The 21,083-nt window shown below is 49.3% G+C and overlaps 1 protein-coding gene across 7 annotated transcripts in view; it reads right to left on the bottom strand.

The window, feature by feature from the left end:
• SSBP3 (single stranded DNA binding protein 3) overlaps nt 1-21,083 on the bottom strand; it is a 164,342-nt gene that overhangs the window by 113,101 nt on the left and 30,158 nt on the right. The window contains exon 2 of one of the 7 annotated variants that reach the window (XM_035716468.2): nt 5,633-5,814. The exons of the other annotated variants lie outside the window; for them this stretch is intronic. Coding sequence (XP_035572361.1) covers nt 5,633-5,814 — 182 coding nt within the window. The remainder of the gene's footprint in view (nt 1-5,632; nt 5,815-21,083) is intronic. 7 annotated transcript variants of the gene reach the window in all.

The following is a 21,083-nucleotide window of genomic DNA, read 5'->3' as shown; positions in this document are numbered from 1 at the left end:
TTCGGCGCTCTAATTACAACACAGCACATCTATTCTTTCCATGGAAATCAGGCCCATTGTGAGAGAAAGAATTTTGGACAAAAATCTAAGTCAAAGTGGGAAAGAACAAAATCACCTCCACTTTTATATCCTAGAGGTCCCAGAAATCTTCACGTCAACCCATGTGCCCCCACTCCACCCAGTGACTTACCCTTAATACACACACACACACACACAAAACCCAATCCCAGCAGCTTCAATCCTGAAGATCTCTTCCTTTAGTTGTTCTAAGATGCTTCACTTGTAAAGGCCCTGTGGACCTGATCTGGCCTTCCCACCCCTAAGCCAAGAAGATCTCTCCCCGTAGGAAAATTAAAACTTAGAGTATCCAGGTGAACCACCTGAGAATCAGAACCCAATTCTGATCAACCTCTCTAGGTTCCACAGAAGACAGACAAAAGTGGGCAGAAGGCTGCCCACAAGATGTGGCCTGACCCCTGTCTCCCCCACAGTGCCGCCCAAAGGCGAGGGCTTGAAATGCATTAAAATGCCTGAAATGGACAAATTAACACAAGCCAGATAAAAACTAGCTAAAACCCTAAAGCCACCTTCTACAGTGACCAAAAAGCCAGCCTGAGGTCCAGAAGTACAAAGAGACTTTGCCAAGACGCTGCTTCCATCCCCAGACCTGGACTGAGTGATGGGAGAGGGATGGAGGACGATGAGGTCAATTTCAGTGTTTTACAGGTGGAAGACTGTGGTGCAGAGGAGACTGACCACCCAAAGTACACGGGCACAAGAAGCTGGGCTGGCCGTGGGCCCTCAGCTGCAGGTGGCACACCATGTGCCCTCCCAAGAATACTCCCACATCCCAACACGGGGTCATGCTGGCCAGCAATGGGTGACTCTTTCATTCCACTGCCCCAAACGATCCTCTGAACTGTAATCCTACTGCCTATGGACTCTCCTGATCTTATGAGGATGCATGTCCTTTTATCATCTGCAGTGTAGGTGCACCTCCCAATCCCTCAAACTCCCACCCATCAAGAGACACATTCCAGCCCAACCTTCTCACACACCTGCCATACACACAGTAGATGGGACGGTCCAACACGGACCTGGTATAGCAGGGGAAAGTCCCTGTGTGGGATCCAGAAGCCCCAGGAGTGGAATATGCCATTGCTTCTGGTCCTTAGCTTCTGCGTCTATGAAATGGGAACAGTGAGCCTCCATAGCTGTCCTCTGGGCCTTTAACCCACAGACCTCTCTGCACAGAGCTAACTCTCTCAATGGGGAGAGGCAGTAAGCCATATAAAATTCCCTGACAAACCCCAGGCACACTCAACCTCTCTAGAGGGAAGAAATTCAGAAAAGCAAGAAACCCAAGAAGCCAACCAATTGGAAATCCCTTTGAACCTGGGCCCAGGCTAACATGTAACTCTGCACAGGACACAGTGCTTAGGAAAGCACAGCCTCTACACATGCCAATTATCAGGCCCATGGATTTCTGGGCAATTACAGCCAAGGGGAAGAGAGGAGAAACAGAGCCGACCCCTCTGAGAAAGGTGTCCTCAATACAAGGTCACTCTAAAGGAAGGTCCCTCAGACTAGGAGCCTCTCTGGCCAGGACCATGATGAGACCTGTCCATTCTCTGCAGGGCCCAACACATGCAACCTCTAACCAACATCTGCTGAGTGAACGAATGAGACTAACTATCCTGTCCTACTTCTCTCTGCTCTGGGCACCAGGCTGGGAGCACAGGAGACATGCAACTCATGTGCTGAACTGAACTGAATTTCTGGACCACGTCCATCTGGAGGTATATACAGAAGGAGGGAACCCAGTGTAAATATTGCAATGGGGGGGTCTCCCCCGACCTTAAATAGGACCCCCAAAATTTAAGGATTCTTGTCCAACTAAAGACGTTCCCTGAAAATCCTTCTAAAAAGCCAGTCCCCTCTGAGGGCACTAGGAAACAGGATTCGATTTACACGGTGGTGTTTCAAGAAGGCAGCTATTGTATGCAGGAAAATGAACCGGAGTGCAGTCTTCTATCCACACCCTCCTCTTTGTGCAAGGGGACAAGTCCCACATTAGGGTTCCTGGAACCCAGCTCTCTCTCCTCCGCCCACCCTGCCTGGCCAGACCCCCATTAACGCACTGCTAGTGCCATCAACACTGTTGTTTTGGAATGTGCCAGTAATTCTAGTGGCAGGAACAGCAAGCTTTAAGCTCAGCAGAGAAACCAGCTGGAGAGGCAGCCTCATGAAATAATGAAATGCCAAACCAACCCCTACATCTTCTCCAGTCTCTCAGGTCACCTACCAGATTAGAAGGCCTGTTGCTACGGCAACCATATCTTGCAAGTGCCGGCTGAACTTCCCCATAATTTTTAACCCTTTAACTAGCTTGAGGAGGGTAGTGTGCAGGCGAGCCCAAACCATGGAGAGTTGGCTGGCTCTGGCTGTGCTTTTACAAATTAAAGCAAGGACGGAGAAAAGCAGCGGGCAGGGGGAAGGGCGAAGGTCCCACTTAAGCAAACAGACAATGCAGAAGAGAAACGTAGCACACATCCACCTTGCCATCAGCCACAGAACCACCACGATGGGTGCCGCACAGCAAACTTTTCATGCACCTGGCAACTCCTGCAAAGCGCGGGAGCCAGGACAAGATGAGAATAAACAAAGCCAGGACGGGACTGTGCCTGCCCCTCCCGGCCAGGCTCTGTGCCCCTGCGCTGCAGACTTTGCCGGGCCCTTCTGTGGTAAGCAGAAGGCGGACAGGAGCCAGGCGGAGGGGGACAGATGGCCAGGCAAGCACTGGCACTTTCCAGTTGTCTGATAGACGCCTGCTGCCAAACAAGCTCCCACCTCCCTGCAGCCCCCCCCCCGCGCCCCCCCCCCTGCCCAGTACACACACACACACACACACACACACACACACGCACACACGCACGGCTCCTGGAAACTGCATACAGCCTCCAAGGCACTGGAGCACCAGAGCTCTGGGGGTCGCTCCGTCCCTCCTCTGATCCCCCCACATCTGCAAGGCGTGGGGGATGCGCAGGCAGGAGCATCCACTCCCTCAATCGTCCAGGCTACTCTCTCTCTCCTTTCAGGGGGAAGGTCTTTCACACACACCCCCAACCCCCAGCCACTAAACCCTCTTTGTGCTCCACGACCAGAGTTCATTGGGTCCTTCAGGAATAAATCTTAAAAATGACTCTCCTCAGCCTCTCAGATTTGATGGGAGAAACTTAATGAAACCATGCAGGGGCAGAAAAACACCAGCCAGACTCCAGTACTAGGGGGTGAAGCCAGCCCCTTTACCTCACACCACACTGTCTGTTGTGGGGGGGGGCATGAAGGAGAAAGGGAATAGGGCCAGTAAGCATGAGCAGAGGCTCCTGACCCACAGTCCGACTGATGGGGGGTCCTGTGTGGTTTCCCAGAGGCCGAGAAGAGGTCTCTGGAAGGAGGGAAGCAAGAAGGGGCTAAGTCCACATGAGAGCAAAGACAAAGCCTAATAAAGGCACAGGAGGGAGGGGGAAAAGGAAGCAGGCACCCTGGGACCCAAAGGACAGGCTGGACAGCAGCAGGGGATGGAGGGTGCTGCCCATGTCTCTCGAGAGTGCCTAGCACAGCACTGCCTGCCACACTCCCGCCCCCCCCCCCACAGCAGGCACTGGACAAATGCTGCACACACACACCACAACCCCATGCTTGACAGAAGGCAGTAGATTCAGTTGGGGGGGAGGGGCGCCTGGGTGGCTTAGTTGGTTGAGCATCTGACTGATTTCAGCTCAGATCATGATCTCAGGGTCGTGAGATCATGCCTGGCAATGGCAACAGGCTCAGCACTCAGTGCAGAACCCACTTGAAACTCTCTCTCTTCCCCTGAACCTTCCCCATATTTACATGGGCTTGCCCTCTTCCTCTCTCTCTCTCTCTTAAATAAATTTTTAAAATATATTTTTTTAAAAAGTAAGTTGGGTGGGGGGCAGGATGTACAACATGGGGGTCAGGAGTGCTTCAGTAGGTTTTCTTGGAGAGCAGGAAGGGGGTGCCTTGCCAGTGTCCCAACACTATTAGCAGAGAAAAAGGAGAAAATTCAACCCTTCCCATCCCTGTCACCTTAACTCCCTGCCCCATATTCAACCACTGTCCATCCAGCCTGGCCACCTCCACCTGTCACCCATGCAGCTGGACACCTGGGAGCAAATCCAGTCCAGTATATTAAAGTCCTAATGTTCTCTCTGCCAAGTAATTAACAAAACGTACCACAAACGGCACAGCGCCTGGAGAGGAGGGATGATTTTTATTAGCATGTTCACCTGTCACCCAGGCCTTCCACACGCAGAGCAGTCAGTCAGGTTAAAGAGGAGCTGAGCAGAGGCTGTGGGGTGGGGGAAGCTCTGTCCCTGCCAAGAGGAAAGGCAATACTTCGGCTAGAGTTTTATCGTTGGGCTGCATGCACTGGCTACCGTGATACCTGGGGGTATACCTCCAGAAAGAGCTGGAGAAGGACCCTCCAAAGCCAAGGCAGTTAGGCAATCAGTGCTCACAGAATACTCCCCATACCATCCAGACACGGGGGTGTCCTTATAGTCGAATCTCCTTCCCTAACCTACTCAAGGGCTGGGCTGTGACCACACATTTACATCCCTCTGCAGTGTCCAGGATGGGGCAGGAGCTCCAAGAACATTTGGGAGATAAAAAGGAAATCAGCTTTTCCATTGTAACCCTCCAGATGGGCAGGCTGCCACCAAGCTTATCCATTGTTTGGTCTCATGTATCCAAATCCTTAGGTTCATTCAATAAATCCTTACTGAGCACTTACTATGTGCCAGGCATTGTGCGTACAAGCATGAGGACTAACACACCTGTCTGCCCTCGAGGAACACCTCTCATCTGGCAGCTCTTCTCTGTGCACCACCAGCTCTCCACCCCTGCCTGTGCTCAGCAGGCCCTCGGTATTTGATGGAAATGCTGGACTCTTAGACTCTCATCAGGTGCACCCCTGAGGCTTGGCCAGCGTGCCCAGTTCAGGTGGAGATAGACAAAGGCAAGGGCAGAGTCATAGGGCTTCTGTGCAAACCCCAGTAGCCAATGGCCAAGGCAAACCAGCCAGAAGCCTCACTGACAATTCCACAACTGTTAAACTAAAGACCCTGTCGTAGGGGGCTGCAGTTCTGGCCTTGCTCCAGGTTAGAAAGCACCAGGAAAAGAGACAAGAAGCCTGGCTTCCAGCCACAAAACCTAACTTAACCTGCCATGTGACAGGAGAACGGGGTACAAGTTGATTTCTAACCTCTGGCCCACAGTATCCCCCGATGTAAACCAAGGGAGTGGTCCCATCTAACATCTGAAGACACCCTAACAAGCAACATCAGGAGAGAATCACCATCCTGGCCAGACAGGGCTTTGGAACAAAGGACCCAGCAAAGAGGATTCCAGGCAGAGTGGGCACCCTGCTACCACGTCCCCACCCACCCACGCTCTCAACAACACAGGGAAATTCTACCCACAGCTCTGAATAATAATAGAAGTAACATTTAGGTAAGGTTGGGGATTAAGCTAAACCTCACATAAGAGGCAGGGATGTTGGCATTTGGAAGCAGGAAACAGGCCTGGGAACGTACTTAATACCTACCACAGAGCAAAGCGGATCACGGCCAGCTCCTGACTCAAGAGCATCTTCGCCCCTGCCACACTTCTCCCTCTTGCCAACTCCAGACACTTCGAGGGTGCCAGGCCAAAGAGTGGGGCTGGAGGTCAGTTTTGGAAGCCACATTTTCAGAAGAACATTGGCAAACCAGAAGCCAGGAGAGAAGCCTTCCAAAACAGAACAGGAGCTATTTTAAATGGAAACCCATTGGTGGAGGCGGAGAAGTTTTATGGGAAGAACAGAGAACATGAATGAGTTGCTATAATTAACCACCCCCCCAAAAAAAAAAAAGCATAAAGAAGAGGGCATCTTTCTACTTGGTGGTGGTAATACCAAGAACAATTAGAATTAATTCTAATTGTCTAAAACTGAAACGTGCCATCCCATCAGGTGGTGAGTTCCCCATCACTGAACATGAAGCAGATGCCGGAGAGAAAACTTGGGCCAGGGAGGCTCAAGTTCAGAAGGGACTTTAGAGGTTATCAATTGATAAAATGCTGATGGCAGGGAAATGCAGAGGGAAGCATTCGGGCCTTTCATATTTTAAAATAGCTTTTCCTTAAGGGGGGGGGGGGTAAGAAAAGCAAGGGGAAAAAAAGTGTAGGACTCCCAAGGAGGACTTGAAAATGTTCTTCCTGCCCCTAACCTACAGAGGGCTTTTTATCAACAGAAAGTTTCCCTGAGACAACCTTGGTCAAATTCTTGCGGGCTGCAGAGGTCACTGTTTTTCTGGCAAAAGCTGCAGGTGGCAACTGAGACCATGGCTAAGTAAGAAAGCTCCATTATGTAAACACTAAAATGCTTAGGGTGCCTCTGCAGAGCACAGAATCAGATAGCAAGCTGGGGAGCAGACCCCATATAAGAAATGAGGCAGACCGGCACTCATCATTTTAAGGGGGCAAGCTGCCACGTAGGCATCGTACGCCAGCATCCTACAACCTGGCATGCTGAGGGTGGACGGTGAGCTGCAAAGAGCAGTCAACACTCACCACCTACAGGGAAAACTGTTCCGATCACGAATCAGAGGGTTACCACGGAGTCAAAGCACGACCTCCACGCCCTGCCGGGTATCAGTGAGAACCAAGTATATTATAATCGCTACTCAGAATTTCATTTACTTGCTGAATGCTTAGGACCTAGAACAGTGCCCCGCACATAACATGTGCTCAAGAAATACTTATAGAAAGAACAGGTATTTAAAACGAATAAGCAAACCAAGTGGGGCACCTGGGTGGCTCAGTGGTTAAGCATCTGCCTTTGGCTCAGGTGGTGATCCTGGGGTCCTGGGATTGAATCCCACATCGGGCTCCCCATGGGGAGCCTGCTTCTCCCTCTGCCTATGTCTCTGCCGCTCTGTCTCTCATAAAGAAATAAATAAAATCTTTAAAAAAAAAAAAAAAAAAAGGCAAACCAAGTATCTTCTCCCTTAGTTTTAGAGTCAATTACGTAACTTCTTTTCTCCCGCTGATTCACCTCTCTCCTTGTGTTCAGGCTCAAAATATTACATGAAAATTATTTTTGCATTCTCCAATTCTATGGTGGGATAAAGGAGCTGTCTAGAAGCTTAGGGTAAGAAGCTATGGCATGGGAACATGGAACCCTCAATTTGAGCTCCACAGGGGTAGGAATTTTTGTCTGTTTTGTTCACTGCTTTATCCTCAATAATGTGGTACAACACTGGCACATGGTTCGTACTCAACAAACATCGTAAAAGCACGAGCAAACACATTCACTGTACGATCTTGGCACATCGCTTCTCTCTACAGGCCATCTTTTCTCAACCAGAAAATGTTAATGCCACCGGGCTCAGGGGTCCCCAGCCAGCTCTAATATGTTCCAAAGTCTGTGATCCAGGTGAGCTGGCCTACAAATGGCTTTGATCAGAAGACTGCCTGGGTCCCCTCAGGAGCTTCCACAAGGAAGGAAGCTAGGAGGCAGTGTGGTGCCATAGAAAGAACACAGGCTTTGGAGCCCAAATGTTTAAATCCCAGCTCAGCTCAAGACACAGGACTTAAGGGAATGTCATTGAACCTCCTAGAGCCTCAACTTCCTCATCTGCAAATTGGGGAGACCACGCCTAGCTACCTGTTCAGGTTGCAGCCTGGATTATAGGATAATGCACATAAAAGCCCCTTGAAAGGGTTAAGGTTAGCACAGAGCAAGGCCCCACAAACCCTCACTCACAGAGGGACCCACGTCATTTCCAGCTCTAGGCTTTACAATTACTTCTACCCTTAAGGAGAAGATGCCAATTTGGGACAAAGTATAATCAAGACCATCTCACAAGGTCACATTATTTGAAGATTCACAATCTGTAACTTGGCCTGTCCTATGTACAAAGATGTAAATGTTTACCATGTGCAGTTCATCTCGAGCTTTTTGCTCCCTTCTCAGAAGACTGAACAGACAGTGGTTTAATGAAGAGAAGGGGAAATATTTGGAAAACTGACCACCCCTAGTAAGTAGACAAGAGCCCTTCTGAAGCTGCAAAATTCAACCCATGCTGGTGGCTGGCATGGAACAAGCAGAGAAATGCTGCCCCCAACAGAGCAAGCCCTCCCAGGCCTCAGGGAGGAGGTGAGGAGCCCATTCACCCTCCTCCCCACAGGCCGGATGCCAGCAAACAAGCAAGGCCCTAATCAGCGGTATATATCAACACAGCATCTATGAACAGCAGAAGTGACAGCCAAAATCAAGACAAGTGACCTTACTGGACATACCAGACATATTCAGGCCTTTCACACCACTATGATACTGCCAGGCAACGTGCGTTATCATTAAAAGGTAAAAGGCCTCGTTTTTTAACTCTCCCTGACTGGGAGGCGTGGTCAACTCCCCCACCACGCACCCCACCCTTTACCCCTCCCTCCCTTTCTCACTAAAAGAAAGTGCAACCAGAAGTTCTCCTGGAGAGAGACTGGGGGGCATAATTAAAACAGCTCAGGAAGGAGGGGCTTAAGGCCCGGCAAAGGTTTCTTGGGTGGCTTAAGGCAAAATACAGCATATACATCTTTTCATTCCTGGTCTGGCATCTTATTTGCTTATCTTCACTCAGGTATTCACCTCCGTGGTTAGGACAAGCAGAGAAGACCATCAATCAACACATCCACGCGAATATCCTAACAAGGGAAAAAACCCTCCCTCTTCTCACGGGTCATTCATTTCCTCACTCTGGCCCAGCTCCCCAAGAGCGTGCTGGGTGGTTGATGTCAATATTGCACCCCTCTGGACAATCCCCAACACAAATAGGTGCTCAGTTAAGAACAAACTTCCTCTGGGCGCTTCACTGGCCCAGCCAGCAGAGTGTGCAACTCTTGATCTCAGGGTTGTGAGTTCAAGCCCGTGTTGGGTGTAGAGATTACTTATAAACAAACAAACAAAACTTCCTCATGCCCACTGAGTGGTCTACTCCACAGAGCAGACTCTCCACCAATAGTCCTCTCGACCCCCCAAAATAGGCCAGGCAACCCCACCAGGGGTTGCTGTGTGGAAAAACAGTCTTCACTAATGAGTGGGGGACAGGCGTCTGGGCTGTGACCATCAGGCTGAGACCTCCACTGCACCCTGGACTCCCCGAGGCACCCTGGGTACCCTGAGGTGGGCCCTACACAGAGGCAGGGTCCTGTGATCCGCAGAAGGAAGTCAGTCCACCAGGAAGGAACACCCAATGGGACATTTCTCCCTCTATATGCTCCCAGCCTTGAAAGCTTCAGGAAATAGCAGGTCCCCAAATCTAACTTTTTTCATAGACCAGGTAGTTGGTTTTCTTTAAGTCCCAGTTTATCTTCTTAAGCTGTCCAAACATTTGCCAGAGTATCTCAGCCACATGCTAGGCTGCCCTGGAGGTCTGTTCTGCTTTTAGTGGTCAATTTTTTCCCCTCTTTCTCTCCCCTCAGATAATAGCAGAGCCTCCCATTTATAAGAGCTGCGTGCCTCCCGGAAGTACGAATCTGCCGGGATGGGGCTAGTGGGCCAGAGTGAAGGGTGGTCTCCAAGTGTGTCTGCACAGCACACCGCTGGTTCACTCAGCCACATGTTTACATACACGGAGAGTCTGGGAGAGGGGGGTGGGGCAGAGGCCTCCCAGCCTGCCATCAGCCATCAGGATGCGACACTCTCTGGAGGGCATTCCTGGGAAGGGAGGCACCAGGCCTTGGGAAGCCCACTCTAGCACAGAGCCCTGAACGCCCAGAGACTATTTGCTGAGTCACATCTCAGTTTCCACAGGAAAATGATAAAGACATTTGCTCGTCGTAGCTGTGTGAGATTTTTCAATCCAGAACTGCAAAGCTCTTAAAAGCACACTGCCTTGTTTTGCCAATCTGGGAAATGGGGACAAGTGTTCCCTTCTCAATTTAAAAGGGAAAGGCCAAGGGAGGATACACACAGCTTTCAGCAATGATGTAAGTAATGTGCATTTCTTCACCTGGAGCAAAAGTATTATTTTAACACAATTCAAAGAAATGTGAGACAATCTTGCCACCAAATCAGCCATCTGATACCACACTGACAGTTACAAAGAAGAGGGGTAACCTTTATTTATACTCCTCCCCTCCCCCATCACTAACCACAGTCTCCTCAGGCCCTCAAACAAGTAGCCTCTTAAAGAAACAACCTGTATATGAGTGGGGAGCACAATACTGTTGTCCCTGAAACCACCCTGTGTACCACCTTTTTTTTTTTTTAATTCTTGGGTGACACACAGAGAGGCAGAGACATAGGCAGAGGAAGAAACAGGCTCCCTACAGGAAGCCCAATGTGGGACTCGATCCCAGGACCACAACCTGAGCCAAAGGCAGACGCTCAACCACTGAGCCACCCAGGTACCCCACCACCACCAATTTTTTTATGTCAAAATAAAATGCTAAGAAAGCCATACAGCAACAAAAGCAAGATTTATTTCCTCTCTCGCTGTAAAGGTATATCATAGGGAAGATCTACAGGAGAAAGATAGAGGGAAAGGTTTGCTGTTTTGTAGTAAGAGAGCTTCCTTAATCAGACTTAGGCTGGGATTTACCATATATTACAACTCTTCAGAGTAGAGTAATTGGCATAGTTAGGTACTCCTGCTCTCTAGAGAAGCTGGACAGGCTACCTCCCCAGTTACCAGAGGGGAAACAGACCAGGCTCCTGGCAAGGTCAGGCTCAGATTTGGTCCTGTAACTCAAGTCAGAAATTCTTCCCTGCAGACTAGTCTCATGCAGACGAAAACCTTACAAAATCCAAAGAGAACACTCTAGAGCTGGGTTTGGCAAGTTAAGGTCCATGAGCCAAATTGGTGACCCACCACCTTAATATTTCTTAATATTATTTCTTAATAAAATTTTATTGGAACGCAGACACACCTCTTCATTTCTGAATTATACATGGCTGCTTTTATGCTATGATGCAGAGCTGAGTGGTTGAAACAGAGACCATACAACCCACAAAGCCTAAAATATTTACTACCTGGTCCTTCACAGAAAAAGCCTGCTGAACCAGAGTCCAACCAATCCACTACACAAAGCGTGTAATAATAAATGGGTTTCAGAATGAGGACAGCTAGTTCAGCACCTCCACTTTTGGAGATGGAGAAACTGAGGCACAGAGAGGAAGAAGTGACCTGCTAGGGTCAGACTGCTACAAAGACCGGGAAGTCCCTCCTGCCTTTCAACCCAGCACTCCTTTCAACATAAAGCAACAAAGCAACAGGTGAGGCTTCTCACAATAAAACACCACAGACCAAATAATAATAATAATAATAATAATAATAATAATAATAATAATAATAAAAAATAAAACAAAACAAAACAAAACAAAACACCACAGATAGGAAAGCCTGGGTAGTTCAGTAGGTTGAATATCCAACTCTTGATTTTGGCTCAGGTCATGATCTTGCAGTCATGAGATCCAGTCCCACGTTAGGCTCCTAGTTCAGCGGGGAGTCTGCTCTAGATTGTCTCTCTCCCTCTCCCCACTCACGTGTTCTAATAAATAAATAAATCTTAAAAAAAAAAAAAAAAAAAACAGTGACAGGAAAAAATACAAAAAGAAAATTAAATTCTACAAACATATTAATGTTTGGCCCAGGCTTAATATCAGCAATGTAATAAATGGGGAGGGGAAGAGGACATAGGATGGTCTAAGCAAATTAACATTCAAAAGGACAGACTATTTTAAGCCCTTTAGAAAATACCCCTTCCAAATACCCAAAGCACATGTGCTAATTACAAATCCTGCCCTCTCCCTACCCAGGCAGATGGCCACTCCTTCTTACCGCAGTGGCAGTGAACTTGGCAGTCCTGAACTGAAATGGTCTTTCTTTACCAGTTGCCTGCAATTCTAGCTTCTCTTGGTTCTCACGCAACTCTGCCCTTGAGGAGACCAAATTAGTGAGGTTTGTGCTCATTTTTACACTCTAATAATTAAGACTTCTCCCAAAAGGAGTGCTCAGCACTCTCCCCCAGAACAGTTGTGGGAAATTGGGTAGAGAGGGAAATGGAGATGGAAAAGACCCAGGCCTTCATAGAAGGGACAAGAGGGAGAGTCAGAATCCACATCTACCCTTTCCAGAGCTTTCCTCAAACCAGCACTAGGGAAAACACTGGACAACGTGAGCAGTGCATGGAGATGAAGCAATATTACAAAGTGAAAATTAATTAGCTGGCATGTTGACAGAGGCTCCATTGTGCCACACGGTGAAGCAATCCAAGTGCAAGGGCATCACACACAATGTCGAAAGGGCCTTGGCAGCCACAGGTACAAGAGGCGAGGACACTCTCTGTTGTGTTACCAACATGGTTCCCTCAAGGAAGGTATGCGTGTGTGTGTGCGCGTAATGGCTAGTAGAAGACTAATCTGGAGGTAGATTTTCTTAAAAATCTTCAACACAGCAGTGACCAAAATACAAGTAAGATTCTATTCTTTGAGAAGCTAAAGGGAAGGGCTACCACTGAGGAACAGCAAGAAGCTTGCCTATGAGCCACCGAGTGGCCCGAGAGCAGGACAGGCAGGTGGACGCCAGGAAGGCAGATGCTCTCCCACTCAAGTGACAGAACAGAGGCAGGAGGAGGCCCATCTACCATAGATATTAGTGGCTGGAAGTGCTCCTTTATCCGCTTGCAATCACTCTATCCAGCCCTGTCATGAACTGGCACTCCTGCCACCCCTACACTGCCATTCCCAGCTCTGCCAACAGCTGCCTCGCCCCACCCCAGCCTTGCTCACATTAGTTGCTACACTCCTCCAGCCGGGCTGTCCTGGAAATCCAGCAGGCTGTGCACCACTGCCGTGAAGAACACCAAATACCTGTGCTCCGATCTAAGCTCAGACATTTACCAGCTCTGTGACCTAGGTCAGGCTGCTTAACCTTTCTCCGCCTAACTCCTCACTGCTACGATACAGTTCTGGCCTCAGACTTCCTCCTCGTGTGGGCTAAATGAGTCTGTTTATGTGCAATGATATGAATACTGACACAAAGTCAAGCCTAAATAAGTATTAGTAAGGCCCCCAACTCCTCCTTCTTAGAAGGCACTTCCTCCAGAAAGCCTTCCTGAAATCCTTCCATGGTTTAACTGCTCCGCACTGGAGCCTGTAGCTCCATCTGCTGCTAACACCTCTGGTGGCATTTATAGAGGACTTATAGCTTATTTTGTATTCGCAGCTATTTATAATCATTGTTGTCCACGTGACTCTGAGTTGGGCAGGGTACTAACTACATCCATTCCCATATCCTGCAATACTGGCAGCACAACCCAGGTAACTTTCTGGTACCTTCATTTGTAGTACCTTCATCTGGTACCAATACTGGGCCATTACATTGTTCTCTCATAATTCTCTCAAAAACCCCATGATGCTCTAGACTATTACCCAAGGATACTAGATGGGGGATCTGACACTTACTCTCCCTTGGATGGGTGACTTAGAGTTACAGAGTTAGTTAGCACGCTGCTGTTTAATTCTGGTTTGCTGAAATTAAAGACACAGAGTACCCATGCAATAGGGCCTTGGGCCAGAACTGGACTGGCTTTCAGGGCTGAACCAGAGCAGATATTCACACATGTAAATGCAAAGAAAAAGTGCAGTGGGGGTAGGGTTAGGGGGCAAGGAGATTCTCCTCAAGTTTTATTTTATACACCTCTGTGTTTTAGCAATATTTAACCCAAGAAGTACTTAGGTACTAATCACATAATTAAAAATTAAGAATCGTGTTACAAAAAAAAAAAAAAAAAAAAGAATCGTGTTACACTCATCTCCAGCAGGACCTATAACCACTCAGATTTCACTCTAACAAAATGTTGAGATTCCTGGACAAAAGGCTTGGTACAGTCCAGCTTTAGAGTCAGACAAACCGGGCTGCCAGTCTCAATATTATCTCTCTCCTTATATACTGCTCAAGGTACCAAAATTCTCAGAGCCTTGAATCTCTTGAGCAGGAAGGGAACCTGACCTCACCCTGAGTTTTCACGAGGCTCGCGTTAAGTGGCAAGTAGCTCTAATGTAGCGGTCTGCACACAGGAGGCCAGAGTATGGCCACTGCCCCCCCTAGCTTTGAAGGGTTTCTTCTAGTCCACATCCACAAGATGGTCCTTCTCCAACATGATCTACTCGGGCAAAAAAAAAAAGAATGCTATCAACCACCATTCCTGCCCATAAACCCCCAGCCCCGAGCCTCCCCTTCTGAGAAGGTCGACCACCCTTTAGGAGCCAGGCAAGATTCTGGCTATAAAACCAGTGACAGAAACCTTCTGGCAAATGAGGCCCCTGATGTCCCATTGTCTCCGTAGTCCAATCTGTGCCTCTTGCACAAGGTTTCAGGGACATAAAAACATTCAGATAAATGGGTCTCTACTACAGAGCTCTTACATGGGGAAAAACCTCTAAATCTAAATCAATTAATACGTATGCAGTCCCCACCACTGGAGCCAAGCTTCAGCAGGGCAAGAGGAGAAAGAACAAGGGCCGGGTCCCAGCCCTCCAGCGCCAGACTGGCCAGATAAGGCCGCACAGCCAACAACGGGAGGCCCTGCACTGACTTCCCGGGTGTGGGTTACCGAGGTCAAGGCTACCAGTGCAGCTGGCATCTCCTGACACTGCTGGTTAGCACCTTTGCCAGGAACAATGCTGGCAAATGAAACTCAGACGTCTGTGAAGCAATGTGGTGGCAGTTCTGACGCACTAGTGGTTATAAGGTGTGCTGTGGATACCATATGACCCAACTGTTCCACATCTAAGAATGCTATCCTATGTGCGCACACCTTGACCCATGAGGATGTCCACCTCTGTGTTGTTTACAGAATGAGAAAATTGGAAACAATCTTAATATCCCATAGCAAGGGACTGGTAAATTATGTTGCACTCAGGGAAGCAGAATACTTGGGTGATCACTGAAAAAGGCAGAAAGTATCTAATGACATAGAAGGGAGGAGGCTTATGAGAGCCCTTCACCTGACATCAAATCAGAAGCTTCGTGAAGAACAGACAGCTATGAAGGATGGAGATGCTATGCCACAGCCTGGGAAAAGAGACTTGTCTTTGGACTGCCAACTAGACCAACAGTAGTCGGGTGGCGGGGGGCGGGGATGATCACCAACTCACAACCCAGTCACTTCCCCACCTGCAGTATTTTTTTTTTTTAAGATTTTATGTATTTATTCATGAGAGACACAGAGAGAGAGGCAGAGACATAGGCAGAGGGAGAAACAAAATAGGCTCCCCATGGGGAGCCCGATGTGGGACTCAATCCTGGGACCCCGGGATCATGCCCTGAGCCCAAGGCAGATGCTCAACCACTGGGCCACGCAGCATTCCCTCTTTCTTTTTTTTTTTTAAAAGGGGGAAGAGGAACAGAGGAGGAGGGAGAAGAATCTTAAGCAGTCCCTACACCCAGCAGGGAGCCTGACGCAGGGCTCTATCTCACGACCCTGAGATCATAACCTGAGCTGAAATCAAGAGGTGGATGCTTAACCAACAGAGCCACCCAGGCGTCCCCCCCACCCCACCCTTTTTAGTATTTCTGAAACCATTTTAGGATTCCTCAACCAAATAAGGTCCTGTAGTCAAACAAGTTTGAGAATCACTGTATTTTATACTATCTACCCACACCCCACTCCCTTTCTCTACCCCACTTCTGGGATCTGCAATGCATCCCAATGCACTAAGAACTCGAGACACCCTACATTTTGGAAACTGCTTACGCCTGCATTTCTCATGAGCATCTGGCTGCAGACCCTTCACTGAAAGCTGTCTGAATATGTCACTGAAATGCTAGGGAATGCTGATGGACTAGAAAGTATCCCGGATGTGGCCAGGAAGCATGGGGACCCTGTGCCTCTCACCTACTAGAGCATCTTCAGCTACATCATCTCTTTTTCCCGGGTGCACCCTCTCCACCGGAGCTGCATTAAATCAGAGGGCCACGATGGCCAGGAGGGGAGGCATAAAGGTGGGAAGAGTTCAGTGGGCAGGATCCTCAGCACCTCGCTTCCCTTACACTAGTGGACAGTTCCATTTTCTATTTTATTATTTGGTCTTCCACATAAGACTTCATGTAAAGAAAGGGCTCTCCTGCTACAAAGAAAAAAAAAAGTTGAAAAACCACTGAAGCCCTATAAGGTCCCTTCTAACTGTTACAGTTGACTTTCTTTAAATTTGTATTTCATGTGGGAAAGAGTCATCTCAAATGGAGAGGCTGGGCCAGTCTTCCTGGAGAAGGTGAGAGTTTGAGCTGAACTTGCTCCAAAAGACGCTCCACGGGTTTAGGGTTGGGGATGAACCAGGGAGTCTGCCTCTGGGCAGGAAGGTGGGGAGCGGGGTGACAGTGCTGGGGGAGATGAGAGGGTCTGTGCAACTAAGTGGACGGATGAAAAGGCACCTTGGAAACCAAGGTCAAGAATAGCCATGTGGAGGCTGGCAGCAAGAAATCGGCCGATGTTTGAAGAGTTATGCGATCAAAACAAGAGAGCCACTAGTTAGGTGACCGTGGCGGATGGTTTCTGTGGCTCAGCATGGAGGAAAGGCTGAGGTGAAGAAGTGCTCATGGTCTGGCTATCCAAGGTCAAATGCAGAATTCAAGGTTCAACTTGAATGAGAACTTCAAACTCAACCTCCACCTCAAACCTGGTATAGAAGGATGCCCAGCACAGGCCTGGATATTCAGACTCACCAACTAGTCCAAGAACATGTCCCAGGCATTCTGGCCAAGATAGGATCCCCAAGGATGGCACCCTAAATGGCCTCCTGGGCACACATACCCCTTGAGGTTATCACCCCTCCACCGCTCAGGATTCCCCACCCCCACCCCAACCCATGAGGATCTTTGTGTGGAATGGAACTCAAGGTGTCTGAAAGAGAAAGGCATCTGTGCTGCCTCCTCTATGCTTCCTCCAACCAGGAGGGTTCGATCACATTTTGGCAATTAGTGTGTCCCACCTTCCATCCCCTTCTGGATCCCCATCTGGCACTTCAATTCAAGCAGCCCTTCTTCGGTCAGCCACCTCACATCTTATGGAGCCTCTCCAGGGCCTTCTGGAGGCTGGCAGTTGGCTCTGGCAGAAAGGTACAGGACTTCCAACTGGAATCCAGTTACAGTACACATCTGACTTTCACTTATCTAGAAATCCAAACAACCAGGAAATGCACACGACGTCACTGGCCAATTTCCAGCTGGTGTGTGACACCGATGACAAGGAACTCCTCTTGCATGCCGATGTTATTCAACTAACAATAGCTGGCTGAATGTGCTATCGAAAATAATCGTGAACCTGGGGCACAAGGAAAAGAGTCACCGTGATCAACTTGCAATGTCTGACATGAACAAGGGAGGAGTGTTGGTGTGTGTGCCAAGCATGTGCCATCTGTCCTCTATACCATGACTAGCCCTTCAGATTGGATTTTACTTTAAGCTTCATCATATACTGGACATGTGACTTGGGAAAGTCACAAAAGCCACCTACCTGCCTTTTCATCAACAAAACAGGATAAGAAGCCTTGTCCATTACTCCCCCAGGACTGCTGGAGGGTGCCGACAAGCTCATGTACAAGAGACCGTGCTCTAAAGTATCCAGTGCAGGGGATTATGATATTTGAGGGATTATAGTTCCTCTCCACAAGAGTGGCCCCGAGGCACTACACGATCCTGAAGAGGCTTCTAAATCAACAAAGAATTAGCACGAGCGTGGTGGCTGTGAGGGTGACAGCCCTGATGAGGCGAGGCTCAATTCTGAACTTGAAAATGGTTCTCTGCTCCCGTCACACAGGACAAAGGGACACTGGGGTCCCTGTGTCTGCATGGATTCTTCCCATTATTGCTTGGCACTAAGCTGTGGGCACACAGGCCCTGGAGACCACAGAGCCCAGTTTGCAAATCAACAGGGCTACCACCTCTTCCCAGCAGTGGTGAGATGGGAGAAAAGCAATGACACCATTGCCAGAAGACCACCTAAAGGGGGTCTTGCGGTCTGGCAAAGGGCCATGCCAGAAAGCCGCCAGGCAACCCCAAAGCTATGGCCACTTCTTCCACTGCATTATTTTTGTAACTGTACTGGGTCACTGAACTGGACTTTCTGTATAGGAGCTGCACGTCCTTGTAAGACTCAGGTGTTGGAGGTCCATATCTGGTTTAGGCCAAGATCTGGTTTAGGGCAGGCTCATACACCTGTGCCCAGGGTAACTGCGTTGCTGGTGGAGTAGAGTCACTATCATGAGCTCAAGCATCCAAGTGGGGCGGGGGGGGGGGGGGGGGGTGTCTCTGGAGTCTGGTTCTCAGGGGTTTGAGTGCTGGGTCTTCCATGCTGTGGGAGCCTGGAAACATCTTTTAGCTTCTCGGTGGCCCAAGTTTCAACCACAAAAATGGGATAATACCTGCCTCGCAGGGTTGGTTATGGCAGTGAAGTCACTGCACACAGGCAAGACCAGAGCCTGGCACAGACTAGGAGTCCACATGTCCATGAACAGGCTTCACCTTACACAACCGGCATGTCTGGAAGGCTCTCTGAGAAAGCCTTGGTGAAATGCTAAGCCTTGCCTTACGACACACAGGAGGGCCTGCTGGAGCCTTTCCGTGATGTTACAGGGGAGGGCAGGGACGCGAGCGAGACACACCCAACTCAGAATCTCCGTGCATCTTGTCAATTACTGTGACTGGATGCATTATCCACCCTCCAAGCTGTTTCCTTTCCTATAAAGTGAGGCTAACATCACCCCACAGGACTGATGAGAGGACCATCAATAATAATTACTAATATCGAGAGATAAGACACAATAATGAAAATGACTACTGTTTACCGGGGCTGTGCGCGTGCCAGTGCTGTGCTGGGCACTGTGCCCACATTTTATCTAATCCTGCCCAAGTCTCATAGGCTCCTGGCTTCTCCAACAAGAAGGGTGGGGGAGGGGAGCCTGCCTTTCGGGTGAGTATTTTCTACCTTGCAACCACCCCTCCTTGAGTTGCTGGGGATGACGGCTCCCAACCCACAAAGCACTCTCTGAGCATGCCCCGCAGAGCAAACTCCATCCAAGAACCTTACTTTGCTTCATGGACATGGGTTATTCTCGTTTTACAGATAAAGAAAGTGAGGCCGGGAAGACTCCTCAACTCGCCCAAATAGTGGGTCATACCATTAGTTAGCTAATGAGCATCTATCTCTCAGTGACTAGATCTGGATCCTGTCAGGCAAGACAGTGACTCAAAGCCAGGGGGGAGGAGGGGGGCGTCTCTGGATCCCGGCTCTGGGGGGTTTGAATGCTGGCTCTTCCATGCTGTGTGAGCCTGGAAAGGTCCCTTAACTTCTCTAGGGCCAGGTTTCCAACTGTAAAATGGGACAGTGCATGCCTCAGAAGGTTGGTTATGGGAATTAAGTCACTTCACATAGGCAAGACCAGCGCCTGGCACAGACTAAGAGCCCACATGTCAGCCACTGTCACTGTTCACTGTCCAAGGTCCTCCCTTAAGAAAAAGATCTGCACTTGCCTGAGACATGCTTCTCCTCTACTTACTTGTCTCTGTCTTCTTTGAAGCCCAGCTGCAACGTCTCCTCCAGAAAGCCCTCCCAAGCCCTCAAGCAGCCAGACACACCCCTCTCGGGGCTCCCCTCAGATTTGGCCTGGGTCCCCCTCCCAGCACTGACTCTGACCTATTCAGTCGATTGTCAAATCAATCTGCCTGCCCTTCAGGACAATCAACTTGATCCTCACCCAGTTCTGTACCCCTGGGGCACCATGCTTTTGGCAGGACCTAGATGACATTCAATAAATGAAACCAAGTGACTGGCAAGCCACCCTTCCCAGGTTTCCGGTTCTTATGCCAGCCATCTTTTACTGAGGAGCCAGGAGTGCCAGGGAAGGTGCTGAGCATCCATCGCACATCTGCACTGCTCACAGACACCTATACCGTGACCCACTTTATGGATGGATAAACTGAGGCTCAGAGGGGCCAGATAATTAAGCTAAGGACACACAGCTAGAGAACAGCTGGACCAAGACAAGAGCAAATCTACCTGACTCCAGTAGACCTTCCTGCTTAGTCGTCCTCTACTTGGTCTTTGCTTTTCCTCCTTTTCTATTTTTGGGTGTGTATGGTTTAACAGTGATACGGTATCTTTTTGCACAAAGTGAGGTGTCCCCACATGTAATTTCCCCGTTACTAGGAACAATTAATAGCAAACCAACGGGCCTCTGCACTGGATGGCTCTGATGTGCCCAGGCCCTCCTCCCAGTGTCACCTGCACTAACCCACTGACACAGACACTCAAATGCCACCTGACTGACTGACAGCCTGGCTTCCACCTTCTTCCCTCTTCCCCTCGAGGGCCCCCAGAACCAACAGGGGAAGTTGGTTGCTAATGGCAACGGCCTTGGGAGCAAGGTGAGACCTAGCAGCCCGCTGCTGAGGGCTGGAGGGAAATTTTCAAGAGCCTCTGGGGCCTCTTTCCATCAATCAAGGCGGCCTCTTCCCTGCCTGGGCCTCAGTTTCCTCTTCTATAAAAAGCAGGCACCACCCTCCCTGATTCTAGTTGTAGAGCTGAGAAGAGTTATGGGAATCCAGGCAACTGGGCCTTGTGGGGGCAGGGAGTATGGGGCCCTGGTTGGATTTAGATGGGCCAAGCAAGTGTTTTTAAAAAACAGGAATACCTTCTGGCACCCTAGCTCAGCAGACCCGCCCCTCCACCCTCCCACCCCCACCCCATGCACACACACACACCCTGTAAGGGGCTGCTGCACACTGAGGCCTCAGAGTTGAGCGCCATGGGCTGAGCCTATTCCTGGCTGTGTGTGATCTGGGACTACTGGAGATAGAGCTACCAGTATTTTCATCCCATCATCCTTACTAGACCAGAAACCTGCTCGGACAGGTAAGACAAGCTATTCTCGACGTTTAGAGCTGACACCCAAGTTGTTCACAAGAAAAAGACATAGCTGTCTGGGGGTGGCCAGAGCAGCCACGTAACCGACAGGCTGG

Source organism: Canis lupus, chromosome 5 (genome assembly GCF_003254725.2).
Source record: "Canis lupus dingo isolate Sandy chromosome 5, ASM325472v2, whole genome shotgun sequence".
NCBI lineage: Eukaryota > Metazoa > Chordata > Mammalia > Carnivora > Canidae > Canis > Canis lupus.
The sequence above is the reverse complement of the archived record's forward strand: the minus strand, read 5'-3'. Positions and strand labels throughout refer to the sequence as shown.